The sequence below is a fragment of the Kogia breviceps genome, chromosome 6 (assembly GCF_026419965.1).
Source record: "Kogia breviceps isolate mKogBre1 chromosome 6, mKogBre1 haplotype 1, whole genome shotgun sequence".
Lineage (NCBI taxonomy): Eukaryota > Metazoa > Chordata > Mammalia > Artiodactyla > Physeteridae > Kogia > Kogia breviceps.
The window spans coordinates 16,684,727-16,700,397 of NC_081315.1; the positions used below are offsets into that span (position 1 = coordinate 16,684,727).

Consider the following 15,671-nt stretch of genomic DNA (forward strand, 5'->3'; position numbering starts at 1 on the left):
TGCCTTAAATAACAGATTAGACCAGATGGACTTAATTGATATTTATAGAGCACTGCTTCCAAAAACAGCAGAATACACATGCTTCTCAGGTGAACATGGAACATTCTCCAGGACTGACCACATGCTGGGCCACAAAAGCAGCCTCAGTAAACTTAAGAAAATTGAAATCATATCAAGCATCTTTTCTGACCACAACACTATGAGATTAGAATTAACTACGAGAAAAAAACTGTAAGTAAAATGAACATGTGGAGGCTAAACAATATGATACTAAATAACAAATGGATCAAAGAGAAAATTTGATCCATTTGAAGAAATGGATCAAAGAAATCAAAGAGAAAATTAAAACTACCTGGAGACAAATGAAAATGAAAACACAATGATCCAAAACCTATGGAATGCAGCAAAAGCAGTTTTAAGAGGGAAATTTATAGCAATACAATCTTACCTCAGGAAATAAGAAAAATCTCAAATAACCTAACCTTATACCTAAAGCAGCTAGAGAAATAAGAAGAAACAAAACCTAAAGTTAGTAGAACAAAAGAAATCATAAAGATGAGAAAAGAATGAAATAGAGACAAAGAAAGCAATAACAAATATCAATGAAACTAAAACCTGGTTCTTTGAAAAGATAAACAAAATTGATAAACCATTAGCCAGACTCAACAAGAAAAATGGAAGAAGACTCAAATCAACAAAATTAGATAAGAAAAGGGAGAAGTAACAACTGACACCAGAGAAATACAAAGGCTCATAAGAGACTACGACAAGTAACCATATGCCAATAAAATGGACAACCTGGAAGAAATGGACAAATTCTTAGGAAGGTACAATCTCCCAAGGCTGAACCAGGAGGAAATAGAAAATATAAAAAGACCAATCACAAGCACTGAAATTGACACTGTGATTAATAATCCTCCAACAAACAAAAGCCCAGGACCAAATGGCTTCACAGGCAAATTCTATCAAATATTTAGAGAAGAGCTAACACCTATCCTCAGATTCTTCCAAAATATAGCAGAGGGAGGAACACTCCCAAACTCATTCTATGAGGCCACCATCACTGTGATACGAAAACCAAAGATACCACAGTAAAAGAAAATTATACGTCAATATCACTGATGAACATAGATGCAAAAATTCTCACAAAATACTAGCAATCCAAATCCAACAATACATTAAAAGGGTCATACACCATGATCAAGTGGCATTTATTCCATGGGTGCAAGGATTTTTCAATATCCTCAAATCAATCAGTGTGATACAGCACATCAACAAATTGAAGAATAAAAGTCATGGCAATCAGAGAAGAAAAAGAAATAAAAGGAATCCAAATTGGAAAATAAGTTAAACTGTCACTGTTTGCAGATGACAAGATACTATACATAGAAAATCCTAAAGACACTACCAGAAAACTACTAGAGCTCATCAGTGAATTTGGTAAAGTTGTGGGTTACAAAAGTAATACACAGAAATCTGTTGTAGTTCTATACACTAACAACAAAAGATCAGAAAGGGAAATTCAAACAACAATCCCATTTGCCATCCCATCAAAAGGAATAAAATACCTAGGAAAAAATTTACCTAAGGAGGCGAAAGACCTGTCCTCCAAAACCTATAAGATGCTGATGACAGAAATTGAAGATGACACAAACTGATAAAATGATATACCATGTTCTTGGACTGGAAGAATCAATATTGTCAAAATGACTATACAACCCATGGCAATCTACAGATTCAGTGCAACCCCTACCAAATTAGCAATGTCATTCTTCACAGAACTAGAACAAAAAAATCTTAAAATTTGTATGGAGACACAAAGGACCCCAAATAGCCAAAGCAATCTTGAGAAAGAAAAATGGAGCTGGAAGAATCAGGCTCCCTGATTTTAGACTATACTACAAAGATATAGTCATCAAAACAGTACAGTACTGACACAAAAATAGAAATATAGATCAATGGAACAGGATAGAAAGCCCAGAAATAAACCCACGTACCTATGGTCAATTAATCTACAACAAAGGAGGCAAGACTATACAATGGTGGAAAGACAATCTCTTCAATAAATGGTGCTGGGAAAACTGGACAGCTACATGTAAAAAAATGAAATTAGAACACTCCTTAACACCATACACAAAAATAAGCTCAAAATGGAGTAAAGACCTAAATGTGAGACCGGACACTATAAAACTCTTAGAGGTAAACACAGGCAAAACACTCTGTGACATAAGTTGCAGCAATATCTTTTTCAATCCATCTCCCAGAGTAATGGAAATAAAAACAAAAATTTAAAAATGGAACCTAATAAAACTCAAAAGCTTTTGCACAGCAAAGGAAACCATAAACAAAATGAAAAGACAACCCACAGAATGGGAGAAAATATTTGCCAGTGATGTGACTGACAAGGGATTAGTCTCCAAAATTTACAAACAGCTCATGAGGCTGAAAATCATGAGAACAAATGACCCAATCAAAAAATGGGCAGAAGACCTAAATAGACATTTCTCCAAAGAAGACATACAGATGGCCAAGAGGCACATGAAATGATGTTCAACACTATTAATTATTAGAGAAATACAAATCAAAACGACAATGAGATATCACCTTACACCAGTCAGAATGGCTATCATCAAAAAATCCACAAACAATAAATGCTGGAGAGGGTGTGGAGAGAAGGGAACCCTCCTACACTGTTGATGGGAATGTAAATTGGTACAGCCACTATGGAGAACAATATGGAGGTTCCTTAAACAACTAAACATAGAACTACCATATGATCCTGCAACCCCACTCCTGGGGAAGCAATGTACATACTGCTTTATTTAAAATGGATAACCATCAAGATCCTACTGTACAGCACAGGGAACTCTACTCAATACTGTGTAACAACCTAAGTGGAAAAAGAATTTGAAAAAGAATAGATACATGTATATGTATAACTGAATCACTTTGTTGTACACCTGAAACTAACACAATATTGTTAAGCAATTATATTCCAATATAAAATTAAAAAATTTTTTAAAGAATGAATAGGAAATTTCTAGGAGAACTAGACATATATTCCGCCCCATATCATGAGAGAGATTTTAGCAAATCTTTGAGGATAACAATTTGTTAATGGAGGCTGAAAGGGCAGTGAAGAAATTTGGGGGGACTGAAAAAGGGGGCTCCATATTAATTAATAATGTAATGTTTTGAAAAATGTTACACACAGTGCTTAATTTGACTCAGCACAGGAGACCTGATTTGGCCCTGGCATGGACAAGATTGACAGACTGATAGATGTTCCTCAATTCTATGGGAGGTGTTCATAGCCATTCTTAGTTGGTAAAGCAATTTGTGACATTAATTCTAATAACACACAAGACTCTGGCATGTTACTTAGTTATGCAACCCCCAAGAAGTGGGCATCTTCCAACTTCTTAGAGGAACAAGTGGTGTTCAGCCACCCAAGATTTAAGCAAATAACAAGTCTCTGATGCCCTTAAATATCCTGGTTTGCATGCATACTACACTAACTGCCTCAGCATGGGCCTACCCTGAAACTGCATGTACAGGTAACCCTTTGAAGCTCATTCATGACGGAAATCTGAGGGATTGAAATTATTCCTGAAGAACAAGGAATTCCCAGTAAGGGCCCAAAGCTTGCATTGATTGGTTTAATGAGGCCCTCAAATCAGACCCTGGGTTGGCCTATACCTTGGCGAGAGCTGAGAAGGGAGTCCAACTAGGTTCTTTAGAGGAAGTAAAAGCTGTAACAAGGTTTCTATAGATAAATCTGCAGAAGCATCATTAATGAGCCTTACCACTTAAAGGGACAAGGAATGCTGAGTCTTCTGTCCTCCCAATGCATGAGAATAATTGCACAATGACATGATATATCATGTTATATTTAAGGAACTTTAAGTGAAGGTAAAGGTAAGGGAGTGAGAAGCAAAAATTAAGGGAAATTATGGCAGCAGTGAAAAATGAGGCTAGAGAGCTAGACAGACACCATAAAGGGTATTGTATTTATTTTAAAAATAATTGTTGTCAGTCAAGTTTTTATTAACAAAGCAGTTAGCATGTGTTCATTAATTTTGTGTTATCTTAAAGGCATTTTTGAGCTTGGAGTGAAGGGAAATTATGGCAATGGTAAGACAGGAGTTTAGAAAACTAGGTAGACAACAGATTATGAAAAGGACATTGTTCTTAGACTTAAATTTCTTCCTATACCTGATAGAAGGCACAGAATTTTAGGCAAAAGGACCTTATTAAAAGGCAGTACCATGACATGACGTGTTTTAGAGAGATATTGCTTCCAATCATATAGCTGAATTTGCATTATTTTTCCTCAGCTTGATGATAGTTTTAATTCATGTGTGTAGTGAAAATTTTAGATATACTCTCTTAGCAAATTTCAAGTATACAATGCAGTATTATTAACTATAGTCACCATGCTATACAGTAGATCTCCAGAACTTATTCATCCTGCACTGAAACTTTGTATCCTTTGACCAACATCTCCCCCTTTCCTTCACCCCTCAGCCCTTGACAACCATCATTCCACTCTGCTTCTATGAGTTCTATTTTTTTAGATTCCATATATAAATGAAATCATGCAGTATTTGTCTTTCTGCGTTTGCCTTATTTCATTATTTGATTTAGCATAATGTTATTCAGGTGTTCTTCATCCCTGCTGTTGCAAATGGCAGGATTTCCTTCTTTTTTAAGGCTGAATAGTATTCCCCTGTGTGGTGTGTGTGTGTGTGTGTGTGTGTGTGTGTGTGTGTGTGTACACACACACACCCCACATCTTCGTTATCCATTCATCTTTCTATAGATACATACATTGATTCACATCTCAGCCATTGTGAATAGTGCTGCAATGAACATGGAATAGCAGATATCTCTTCAATATACTGACTTCATTTCCTTTAGATATATAATCACAAGTCAGATTGCTGGATCATATGGTAGTTCATTTTTAATTTTTTGAGGAATCTCCATACTGTTTTCCACAATGGCTGTACCAATTTACATTCCCACCAACAGTGCACAAGGGTTTCCTTTTCTCCATATCCTCACCAACACTTATCTCTTGTCTGAGAATGCCCATTCTAACAGATGTGAGATGATATGGCATTGTGATTTTTATTTGCATTTCCCTGTTGATTAGTGATGTTGAGCATTTTCTCATATACCTGTTGGCCATTTGTATGTCTTCTTTTAAGAAATATCCATTCACATCCTTTGTCCATTTTAAAATCAAACTATTAGTTTTCTTGCTATTGAGCTGTTTGAGTTTCTTATATATTTTGGATAGTAACGCCTTATCATATGCATGGTTTGTAAATATTCTTTTCCCATTCACTCTGTTGATTGTTTCCTCTACTGTACAGAAGCTTTTTATTATAGTTTGATGCAATCCAATTTGTTTATTTTTGCTTTTGTTGGTTGTGCTTTTGGGGTCCTATGTAAAGAAATTATTGTCTAGATAAGTGTCAAAAAGCTTTTTCCCTGTGTTTTCTTCTAATCGTTTTACAGTTTCAGGTCTTACATTTAAGTCTAATTAATATTGGCTTGATTTTTTTTATATGGTCTGTGATAAAAGTCCAGTTTCATTCTTCTGCATGTGGATATCCAGTTTTCCCAGCACAGTTTATTAAAGAGACTGTCTTTTCTTCATCGAGTGTTCTTAGAAGAAAATATATGGATGTATTTCTGAGGCTCTCTATTCTGTTCCAATGGTCTATATGTCTGTTTTTATGCCAGTACAAAACTGTTTTTATTACTATAGCTTTGTAGGGTATTTTAAAATCAGGTAGTGTGAGGCCTCCTGTTCTTTTTGCTCAAGATTGCTTTGGCTATTTGAGATCTTTTATGGTTCCATATACATTTTAGAATTTTTTTCTATTTCTGTGAAAAATGCCATTGAAATTTTGATAGAGATTGCACTGAATCTGTATATCATTTGGGTAGTATGGACATTTTCACAATATTAATTTTTCCAATCCATGAACATGGGCTATCTTGCCATTTATTTGTGTCTTCTTCAATTTTTTTAATCAATGTTTTATAGTTGTGAACTGTACAGACCTTTCTCTTCCTTGGTTAAATTTATTACTAAGTATTTTTCATTCTATTGTAAATGGGATTGTTTCCTTAATTTCTTTTTTGGACAGTTGTTGTTAGTGTGTAAAATTGCCACTGATTTTTCAGTGTTAATTATATTCTGCAACTTTACTAACAACAATTTAAAATTTTGTAAGAATTTATGAAAATCTCACTTTGTGAAATTTTAATAATTTTTGTTTAAGAAAAACCTTTATTTGTTTCCATTTTTCTGATATGCCTATAAATCTGCAGCATTACTAAAAGATTACTGATAATGATTTCACAGTTGTTCTTTCATTACAATGAGATGTATTTCAGCTACAGCTAAAGTTTTCAACTAATTTAAAGCACTAGGGTGCTTACTTTAATAGCAAATATACTAAAGTTGGAACAATACCGATATTATCATCCTGTGCAAGGATGACATGCAAATTTGTGAAGCATTTCATTAAAAAAATTTTTTTAAGTACTAGGGTACTCTTACATTACCACCATAGGTATATTAGTGTTCAATTTCCTATAAAGCATGTGTGTTCCACACTTTCTGGGTTGAAAATCATTTTCCCTGATAGAAGAGTCCAATCCAGTTTAGTAACTCAGTGGCTCTGCTATCCCTATATCATCTACCCCATCCCTACAGGATTCTTGTATCTTCTTAGCAATTCTTTTGCCAAACAAAACTTACACAAAGTCATTTTAATTTTCTTTAGCATTTTTTACAATAAATTGTTCTTCTCTTTAAACTTCCTAGATTATACTTCTATGCCTCTCTCTTGTATTCATTTATTCAATTATTATTTCCCAAGTGTGTACTATAGTATGGACACATTTCCATGTTTTGTACATGCCCTTTTATGATCTGACAGCTGTGTTCAAACTTCCCCAGTGTTTAACATCTGTTTATATTAGCTCTATAGATTATCTACCTATCTATTCTTTCTATATTTTCCACCTGAATTGTTAGCTACTTTAACTTTTCTATATATGCATTCTCTTAAGCTTTCTCAAATTCCTCAGAAATGAGAAAGAATGAATAACTATATACACAAACATTAAGATGTCCTTTTAAAATCTGAACTCTAGGGCTTCCCTGGTGGCGCAGTGGTTGAGAGTCCACCTGCCAATGCAGGGGACACGGGTTCATGCCCCGGTCCAGGAAGATCCCACATGCCGTGGAGCGGCTGGGCCCGTGAGCCATGGCCGCTGAGCCTGCGTGTCCAGAGCCTGTGCTCTGCAACGGGAGAGGCCACAGCGGTAAGAGGCCCGCATGCCTCAAAAAATAATAATAATAATAAAATAAATAAATAAAATCTGAACTCTAAAAGGTTTAATGTGTAGTCAACTGCACTGTCAGAATTTTACTCATGACATGGCTTCTTGTCAACCTGTTAGGCTATAATAATTATATGAGTAAACTTCTTAGTCACATAATCTCTGATCTCAGGAATATTTCTTGTTTTCTGCTGATCATTTTGAAATAGGGATTTTCTACATTTCTTGTATGTGTCTAACAATGTCCAAAATCTCTTCTTTGACAATTCTAAACTTTAAAATAACAGAATAGGAGTTCCTCTCTTGGCTTCCACTACTTTCTGTAAAGGTAAATTGTCAGCAAATCAAACACATGTAAAATGTTTGGCTTTCAATGAAATGAGAAATCAAACAAACCCTTTTATATTTACCCACATGGTTATCTTTGATAATCTGCATTACTTTATACAGATCCAGATTCCATCTGGTAACATTTTTCTCTGCCTGGAGGACCTCCCTTAACATTTCTTACACTGTAGGTCTTTTGCAGATAAATATTTCAGCTTTTATATATATGAAAAGGTCTTCTTTTTTATGGATGTAGAATTGACATACAACATTATATTAGTTTCAGGTATGCAATATAATGATTCGATACTTATACATATCACAAAATAATTACCACAATGTCAGGTTAACACCCATCACCACAAAGATCTTTTTCTTGCGATGAGAACTTTTTAGATTTACTCTTAGCATCTTTCAAATATTCAATACAGTATTATTAACTATAGTCATCATGCTGCACATTACATCCCCTACTTATTCATTTTATAAATGGAAGTTTTTAGGAAAGCTTTTCAGTTTGTTTTCATTTTTGAAATATATTTGAACCTGCAGTAGAATTATAGGTTGACAATTGTTTTCTTTCAATACTTGAAAGATGCTGCACTGTTGTCTTCTGACTTGCATCACTTCCAACATGAAATGTACTGTCATTTTTAACTTCATCCCTCTTAATGTCATGTATATTTTTCCTCTGGCTGCTTTTAAGAATTTTTTTTCTTTTTTACCATTTTATTCAATTTTATTATAATTTGCCTTGGCATAGTTTCCTTGATGTCTTTTGTGCTATGGGTTTGTTGAGCTTCATGGATATGTGGGGTTCTAGTTCTCATCGAAGTTTGGAAATTTTCAGCCTTATTTCTTAAAATTATTTTTTGTGTTCCCTCACTCTTTCTTTCCTTTCAAGGATTCCAGTTACACATTTAAGCCACCTCAAACTGTCCCATAGTTCACTGATACTTTATTGATTCTTTTTTTGTCTTTTTTTCTCACTGTACTTCATATGAGATATTAACATTTTCTATTACTGTCTTGAGGTTAACTAATTTTTTAGTCTGAACTAACTAATCTGCTGTTAACTAGTGTACATTTTTTCATACATTATATCAATACTTGCCATTTCTAGAACTTTAATTTGTGCCTTTCTATTTGTGCTATTGCTCTACTTAATATGCTCAATGTTTCTTCTACCTTCTTGAACATATAGAATATAGTTATAATAACTGTTTAATGTACTTTCCACTAATTTTGTCATCTGTATAACTTCTGGGCCTCTTTCTATTGATACTTTCCTGCTCCTTTGCATACCTAGTAATTTTTTTTTTATTGAATGCTACACTCTGTGAATTTTATAAACCTGTTGGGTTCTGGATATTTTTAATTCCTATGAACATTCTTGAGCCTTGTTGTGGGAAGCACAAATTCAGTAAGCCAAAAAATATATATATAAAAGATGAAACTAATTGAGAAAAAAAGAAACTGCCATTCACAGATGGCATAAAAGCACTTCAGGAAATTTTTTTTTAATAATAAATTAGTAGGATTAATCATTTAATTTAGCAAGAAGTATGAATCATTGGTAAAGCAAATCTTTAATAAAGACTATTATATTTCTTTATACCAATAAAAGAAAGCTAAACAATGAAAATATTTAAAAGATAACATTTTGATAGCATTAAAAAAATCAACTACTGAGGAATAAATCTAATAAAGATGTGTAAGACATCAACATAAATATTATAAAACCGCAGAGAGCATTTAAAGAAGCCCTAATTTAAAGGAAGCCTAAATTTACTTTCAGAATATAGTGGCCCAATCATAAAATGAAGATAAATATTTAAAGAACTACATATGAGATCTCCAAAGAGATAAAGAATAAGATCTACTTTTAAAAAAGAAATTACAAACATAGCTGTGAACCAAATTAATTTTTGTTCTTATGCCATAAATGACCATATGTAAATAATTTCCATAATAATAGTATGGCTTATAATAATGAGGTATATATATATCACATGTAATCCTGTAAACCCTAAATTCTTGGTAATAGATATAAATAATATAATTTTGGTATCCACATATTACCTTATAGCTAGCAGGCCCAGGAGTAAGAAAAACTTCTTTCTGAACCAGGAAGAGAGTCCGAGGAACAGAAGAACCAAATGCACTTTTCTCTTGTTTCTTCAAGCAAGTATTGTTAAAGTTGTCAATTAAAATATTGTTTTGAATATTATAAAACCCAGGACCTAGAATTATGAAGAATATCATATGTAAGAATAAGCACACTTTTAATTCTTTTAAACTGAGTAACTTTATTATTTATTTATTGAATGAAAGATTCTTTAACTTCTATAGTGCTTTACAATTTTCAAAAGTTTTACATACATGATTTCATATAATCCCAAAATAACCCTTTTACTTTTCTCCGCCCTTGTATTGCTCCTCCCCCCTTCCCTCTCCTCACTGGTAACCACTAGTTTGTTCTCTATATCTGTGAGTCTGCTTCTTTTTTGTTTATTCACTAGTTTGTTGTATTTTGTAGATTCCATATATAAGTGATATCATACAATTTGTCTTTCTCTGTTTGACTTATTTCACTTAGCAAAATACCCTCAAAGTCCATCAATATTGATGCAAATGGCAAAATTTCATTGTTTTTTATGGCTGAGTAGTATTCCATTGTATATATACACCATATCTTATTTATAAACTGAGTAACTATAAGTGAAGTAATTTTTTAGAAAGAATTCTCATATACTGCTGGCAGGAACGCAAAGTGCTTTGTCATTCTGAAAAACAATTTGTCAAATTCTTATAAAGTTAAACATATACTTACCATATGACCCAGAAATCCTACTCCTAGTTATTTCCGCAAGAGAAATAAAAACAACCCAAATGTCCATTAGCTGGTGAACAGATAAACAAAATGCTACACCCAAACAATGGAATAATACTCAATAATAAAAAGAAAAAATAAATGCAACAACATGAATGAACCTCAAAAACATCATGCTTAGTGAAAGACAACAAATACAAAATCCTAAATAATGTGTAATTCCATTTATATAAAATTCCAGAAAATGCAAAATCATAGAAACACTGACAGTTACTTAGGGCCAAGAGTGGGGGTAGAGATGATTAACTGCAAAAGGACATGAGGGACTTTTTTTTTTTGAAACCTAGATGACCTTGGGTATGGCAATGACATTTTATTATATTTTATTTATTTTTTTTTTAATTTTTATTTTTGGCTACGTTGGGCCTTCATTGCCGCTTGCGGGCCTTCTCTAGTTGTGGCGAGCGGAAGCTACTCTTCGTTGCGGTGCACAGGCTTCTCATTGCGGTGGCTTCTCTTGCTGCAGAGCATACGTTCTAGGAGCAGGGACTTCAGTAGTTGTGGCATGCAGGCTCAGTAGTTGTGGCTCATGGGTTCTAGAGCACAGGCTCAGTAGTTGTGGTGCAAGGGCTTAGCTGCTCTGTGGCATGTGGGATCTTCCTGCACCATGGCTCAAACCCATGTCCCCTGCATTGGCAGGTGAATTCTTTACCACTGCACCACCAGGGAAGTCCTGAGAGAACGTTTTAAGAACGATGGAAGTGTTCTAAAACTTGATTAAATAGTGGTGATTATCTCACTATGTACATTTACCAACACTCATCAAAATGTACACTTAAAATGAACTATTTTTATTGTGTAAATTATACTCAGTAAAGAAGGAAGGAAGGGAGGGAGGGAGGAGGGCAGGAGGGAAATTCTTGATGCCAAAAAGTATTGAAATCTTGATGTAACAACATTAAAAATCAATTTGGAACAGAAAAAAGTCACCTATCGCCCAGTCTTCCTATCATAATGGTATTTAGTTATTTTAATTTTTGCCTTTTACCTTTTAGTGTACATTTATAACCAGGAATATTTTCTACAGGGACAATCTGAGTGAATAACATTTCTTTTTTTTCATTCAAAATAGTACAAACAATTTTCTTTGCCATTGATAAAAGTTTTTATCAAGACATTCAAATATTTGAAACAAATATTTGTATATGTTTTATAATTCAGTATTTTCAAGAAATCAGTTCCAGTGAGCAGCAATATTCATAAAATGCAATATCAAGTACTTGAAAGAACACCTGATTTGGTTGTACTCATGTTATCTGGAACCTACTAAATTAGATCTGCAACTAAATAGGTATGAACCATCACTCAAATCTTATTTGTTTTTCTAGGCTTCAAGTTCCTGTCTGAAGATAATAGGAATTGACTAGATCATTGCTACTCAAAATGTGATCTGTGAACTGCTGCCTGTCCAAGAACAATCTACAATAAAAGGAGCGTACAACTAAATGCAAATGGACTCACTAAACGTTTTATAACTAGTCTTTCTTCATGAAGGAAGCACTGTGTGGATTTACATTCTGGTTCAATCTCCTTTCTCATTGTACACAGGAAACAAACAAATGGGCATGAGGCTAGATGATACTTTAGGTTCCTTCTGGTTTAAAAGTGATCACGTCATTCTACGCAGTCAAGTCCTCTGTACTCCTGATACACGTAAGGTTTTTCTCAAAGAAGCTGCCTACAAACTCTTCCCAGTTTTTCAAATATTCTAGTTCTAAAGTCTATTCCCCAAAAGTCTGGCGTGCCAACTCTCAGAAAACCTAAATGCCAATACATCTTATTTCTGACGTCTTCCAACATTCCTCCACTGATAATGCTTGGAAAAAATATAAATAGAGAGCATAATGAAAACTATTTGGGCCACCATTTAAGGGACTTAAAATACAAATATCTTAGATTTGCCTCTCTTCTGGCGTGAGAGGACAACATAACATTGTGACAAGTGAGCTTAAGTACTTAAATATAGGGACCTCAAGGTGTGTGCATTTCAGGTACTACCTTGTTAAGGTTCTGATTTGAAAAGCCACCCTGATCATTATAATTCACTTACATTAGAGGTTTTTTATGTTCATTTTCCAGTTATTAAGTGTAGAAATGCCCAGGAACCCCAGAGTTAGACAGTTTAGGATGTCTTCAAACAGTAACCTGCCACAGCTCTGAGCCATATATTAGGTGGTGGAATCTGTTCTATGACTGATTTGTGAGTCTAAGTCATTACTGTACACTAATATCTACATGGGAAAAAGAAAACACACAAAGGCTATTCTCACTAATTCTTAAAATATGTAAGATCAGGATTAGATTTTAGAGGTCATCATAATTAAACATTATCCTTTAAAAATAAAATAACCTTTGGGGAATTTATAAAACTTTATTTGTAATACATTAGACCATCAAATTGAAAACAATGCCCAAACTTAAGGCAGTTGGGTCACTCAATAAATTGATCTTTTTAAATAATTTATATTTCAGATTCATGATAAACACTAATGAACTAGGCTCATCTGGGGTAGCGCCTAGCACCTATATAAGACCTCTCCAGAATGGCAGTCTTAGACTAGTCAGATTTCTATCTAGACGCTCAGGTCTCCAAAATCAGTTGTTTCTATAAGCCCAGGTATATGCTGTTAAGCTTATGACCTTGCCTGAGAAGTGCTAGAATATCACTTCCACTGCATGCTATTGGAGAAGAAAGCCACCAGACTAGTCAAGATTGAAGATGTAGAAGAATAATACTCAACCTCTCACTGGCATAAATAGTAAATAATTTTATACCATGAGTACAGCATTACCATAAGGAAAAATTACCGTGTCAAAACTTGGAGCAATGGTTTGGGATCAGGCAATGGGCCAGAAGCTGAAACAACTCAAGACAGAGAAATGGCCTTGAGGAGACAGTTGGTAATGGCTTAAAGAGAGTGATAAAAATGTTATGGAGGTTGGAGAAAAGATAATTTGTATTCTATAATGGCAGAAATTTTGGCAAAACTAATACTTGGGATAGTGAAGAAAACACCTAATAAAATAGTGGATTCTAGCTAAGGAAATTTCTACGCTAAATATCAAAAGTGCCAACTAGTTGCTTTTAGCTGTGTGTGAGAAGGTATAGTTAGAAAGAGATAAGCTAAAACTGCTCAGTTTTCAAGCAGAATTTATAGGAAATAAGACGAAACCAATATTTTCTGAGTTTGAAAGTAAAATTGTTTTTCATCCCCAGTCTCTCCACACAGCAAAAAGCTCTCAAAGCAAGAAACGCCCCGAGACCAAATCCAGGGTTTAGTTGTAAGACCTTTGTTAAGACCTCAAAAAGATTTAAGATGGTATCTCATAGAATCTCTCAGTTAAAGAAAAGAACATCTAGGAATTTTAAGGCCATATGTCATAGACACTCTAAGCTAAAACAATAGTGCTTCTAAGAATCTAAGAGTACGGAAACACAGCAACACTAAAGGTGACCCAAAGTAGACAAAGGTTTTTCTAAGAAGTACATGTGAGCTTGGCTTTTGTCCAGTGTATTTGATTATAAATTAATACAATAATAAACCTACAAAGTTTTAATAAGGAATGAACCAACCTGGAATGAAACAAACAACAACAGTACAAAATGAAAAGTGGCTCATAGACCCCAGATCTCCCTGGGCAGGAAGCAGGCTAAGAAAGCTGAAAACACAGCCTATTTCTTATAGAAGAGGAAGGATGTTTCAAAGGATGAAACCAAGAGCCTAAAAGGTAAAACAAAGCGCCACAGGAAATCTTACTTCCAGGGAGCCCAACTGAGCCCTAACTAAGAAAATGGCAACATGTGCCTGCTTGGACTTCAGAATAGCTATAGGCCTGTGACTTCTATTGTCACTGAGCAGGACCCCATGGGGCTTTCTCAGGACAGATACCCTCACCCAATGCCCTCTGCCTGTCTCTTATCTGTAGAAAACTAGCCTCCTAGGCCTTCCCAAGAATAAATTTAATCAGAGAAGGGAGAAAACGCAGAAAGAAAGGAAAACAGTCAAGCAAGACAAAATAAGAATACTTTAGACATTAAACAAAGTCAAGCACTTTTAGTTCCTCCTCAAAGGCTATAGATAACATTCTGAGCCATGTCCTTTGAGCTGTTTTGCAGATACTGAAACCTCCACCAGGTAGAAGAAGTTAACTGTATGCTGCCCACAAACAGGTAGACCCCAGATCAGTTGGAAACAGAAGGTTGATGATGTTGACTACCGATTACCTCACAACTAACCCATCAGAAGAATGTCCATGAGCTGATCATGCACCCCACAATTCCCCTCCCTCACCCTGTCTTTAAAGACCTTTCCCTGAAAGCCATTGGGGAGTTTGGGCCTTTTGAGCACTAACTACCTGGACTCCTTGCTTGGTGCCCTGCAGTAAATGCTGTACTTTCCTTCACCACAACCCCATGTGAGTAGATTGACTTTACTGCACATGGGCAACTGGACCCAAGTTTGATTTGGTAATACTGTGGGCCTCCAGTTTTCTCTCTTTTTTGAATAGGAGTTTCTAGTATTATTATTCTCTCTCCCACCACTATGTGTTGAATATATGGGGGAGATAACTTGTATCTGTAGTTCACAGCTCTTCTGATAGAGAAGAGAGATATACAAGATGATCTAAAGGACCATACCCAAGAATCCCCACCTGCACCTACACCTGACTTAGATAACAAGATCCTGGTCTTTAAGATTATACCATACTTGCCTGAGACTTTGGAGGCCTTGAGAAGGCATGTAGGAAAAATGAAAATATTTTGTAGCCAGAGGGTAATCTATAGCAGATTAAAGATGGTCACAAATTCCTTGCTACCCCTGTCATTGAAAGATGAAGTTTCATGTCCTTCTTTTCAATATAGGCTACCCTGTGCCACTTGTTTGACTAACAGAAAGTGATGTCCTGGAATTTCTGAGGGTAGGTCATAAGAAGCCTTGCAGTTTCTTGCCAGGTCTCACGGAGCCCTGAGCTACCATGTGAAAAGACCAACTACCCTGGGGCATCAATGCTTGAGCTATGCATGCACTCTGAATAACAGTCCCATCTGAACTCTGCCTTTTAGCAGTCCCACAGATTAATG

General features: G+C 35.0%; 1 protein-coding gene and 1 non-coding gene across 10 annotated transcripts in view; one reads left to right on the top strand and one right to left on the bottom strand.

Moving 5' to 3' along the window:
* STPG2 (sperm tail PG-rich repeat containing 2) overlaps window positions 1-15,671 on the bottom strand; it is a 574,187-nt gene that overhangs the window by 442,843 nt on the left and 115,673 nt on the right. For all 9 annotated transcript variants that reach the window (XR_010841185.1, XM_067036902.1, XM_067036895.1 and 6 more), the window contains exon 9: window positions 9,778-9,938. Coding sequence is in view for 8 of the 9 variants with exons in the window: in XM_067036902.1 (XP_066893003.1) it covers window positions 9,778-9,938 (161 nt within the window). In the remaining variant the exon portion in view is untranslated. The remainder of the gene's footprint in view (window positions 1-9,777; window positions 9,939-15,671) is intronic.
* Window positions 6,456-6,558, top strand: LOC131759018 (U6 spliceosomal RNA). The gene has a single exon (XR_009336354.1). It is a non-coding gene; the product is annotated as a U6 spliceosomal RNA (small nuclear RNA).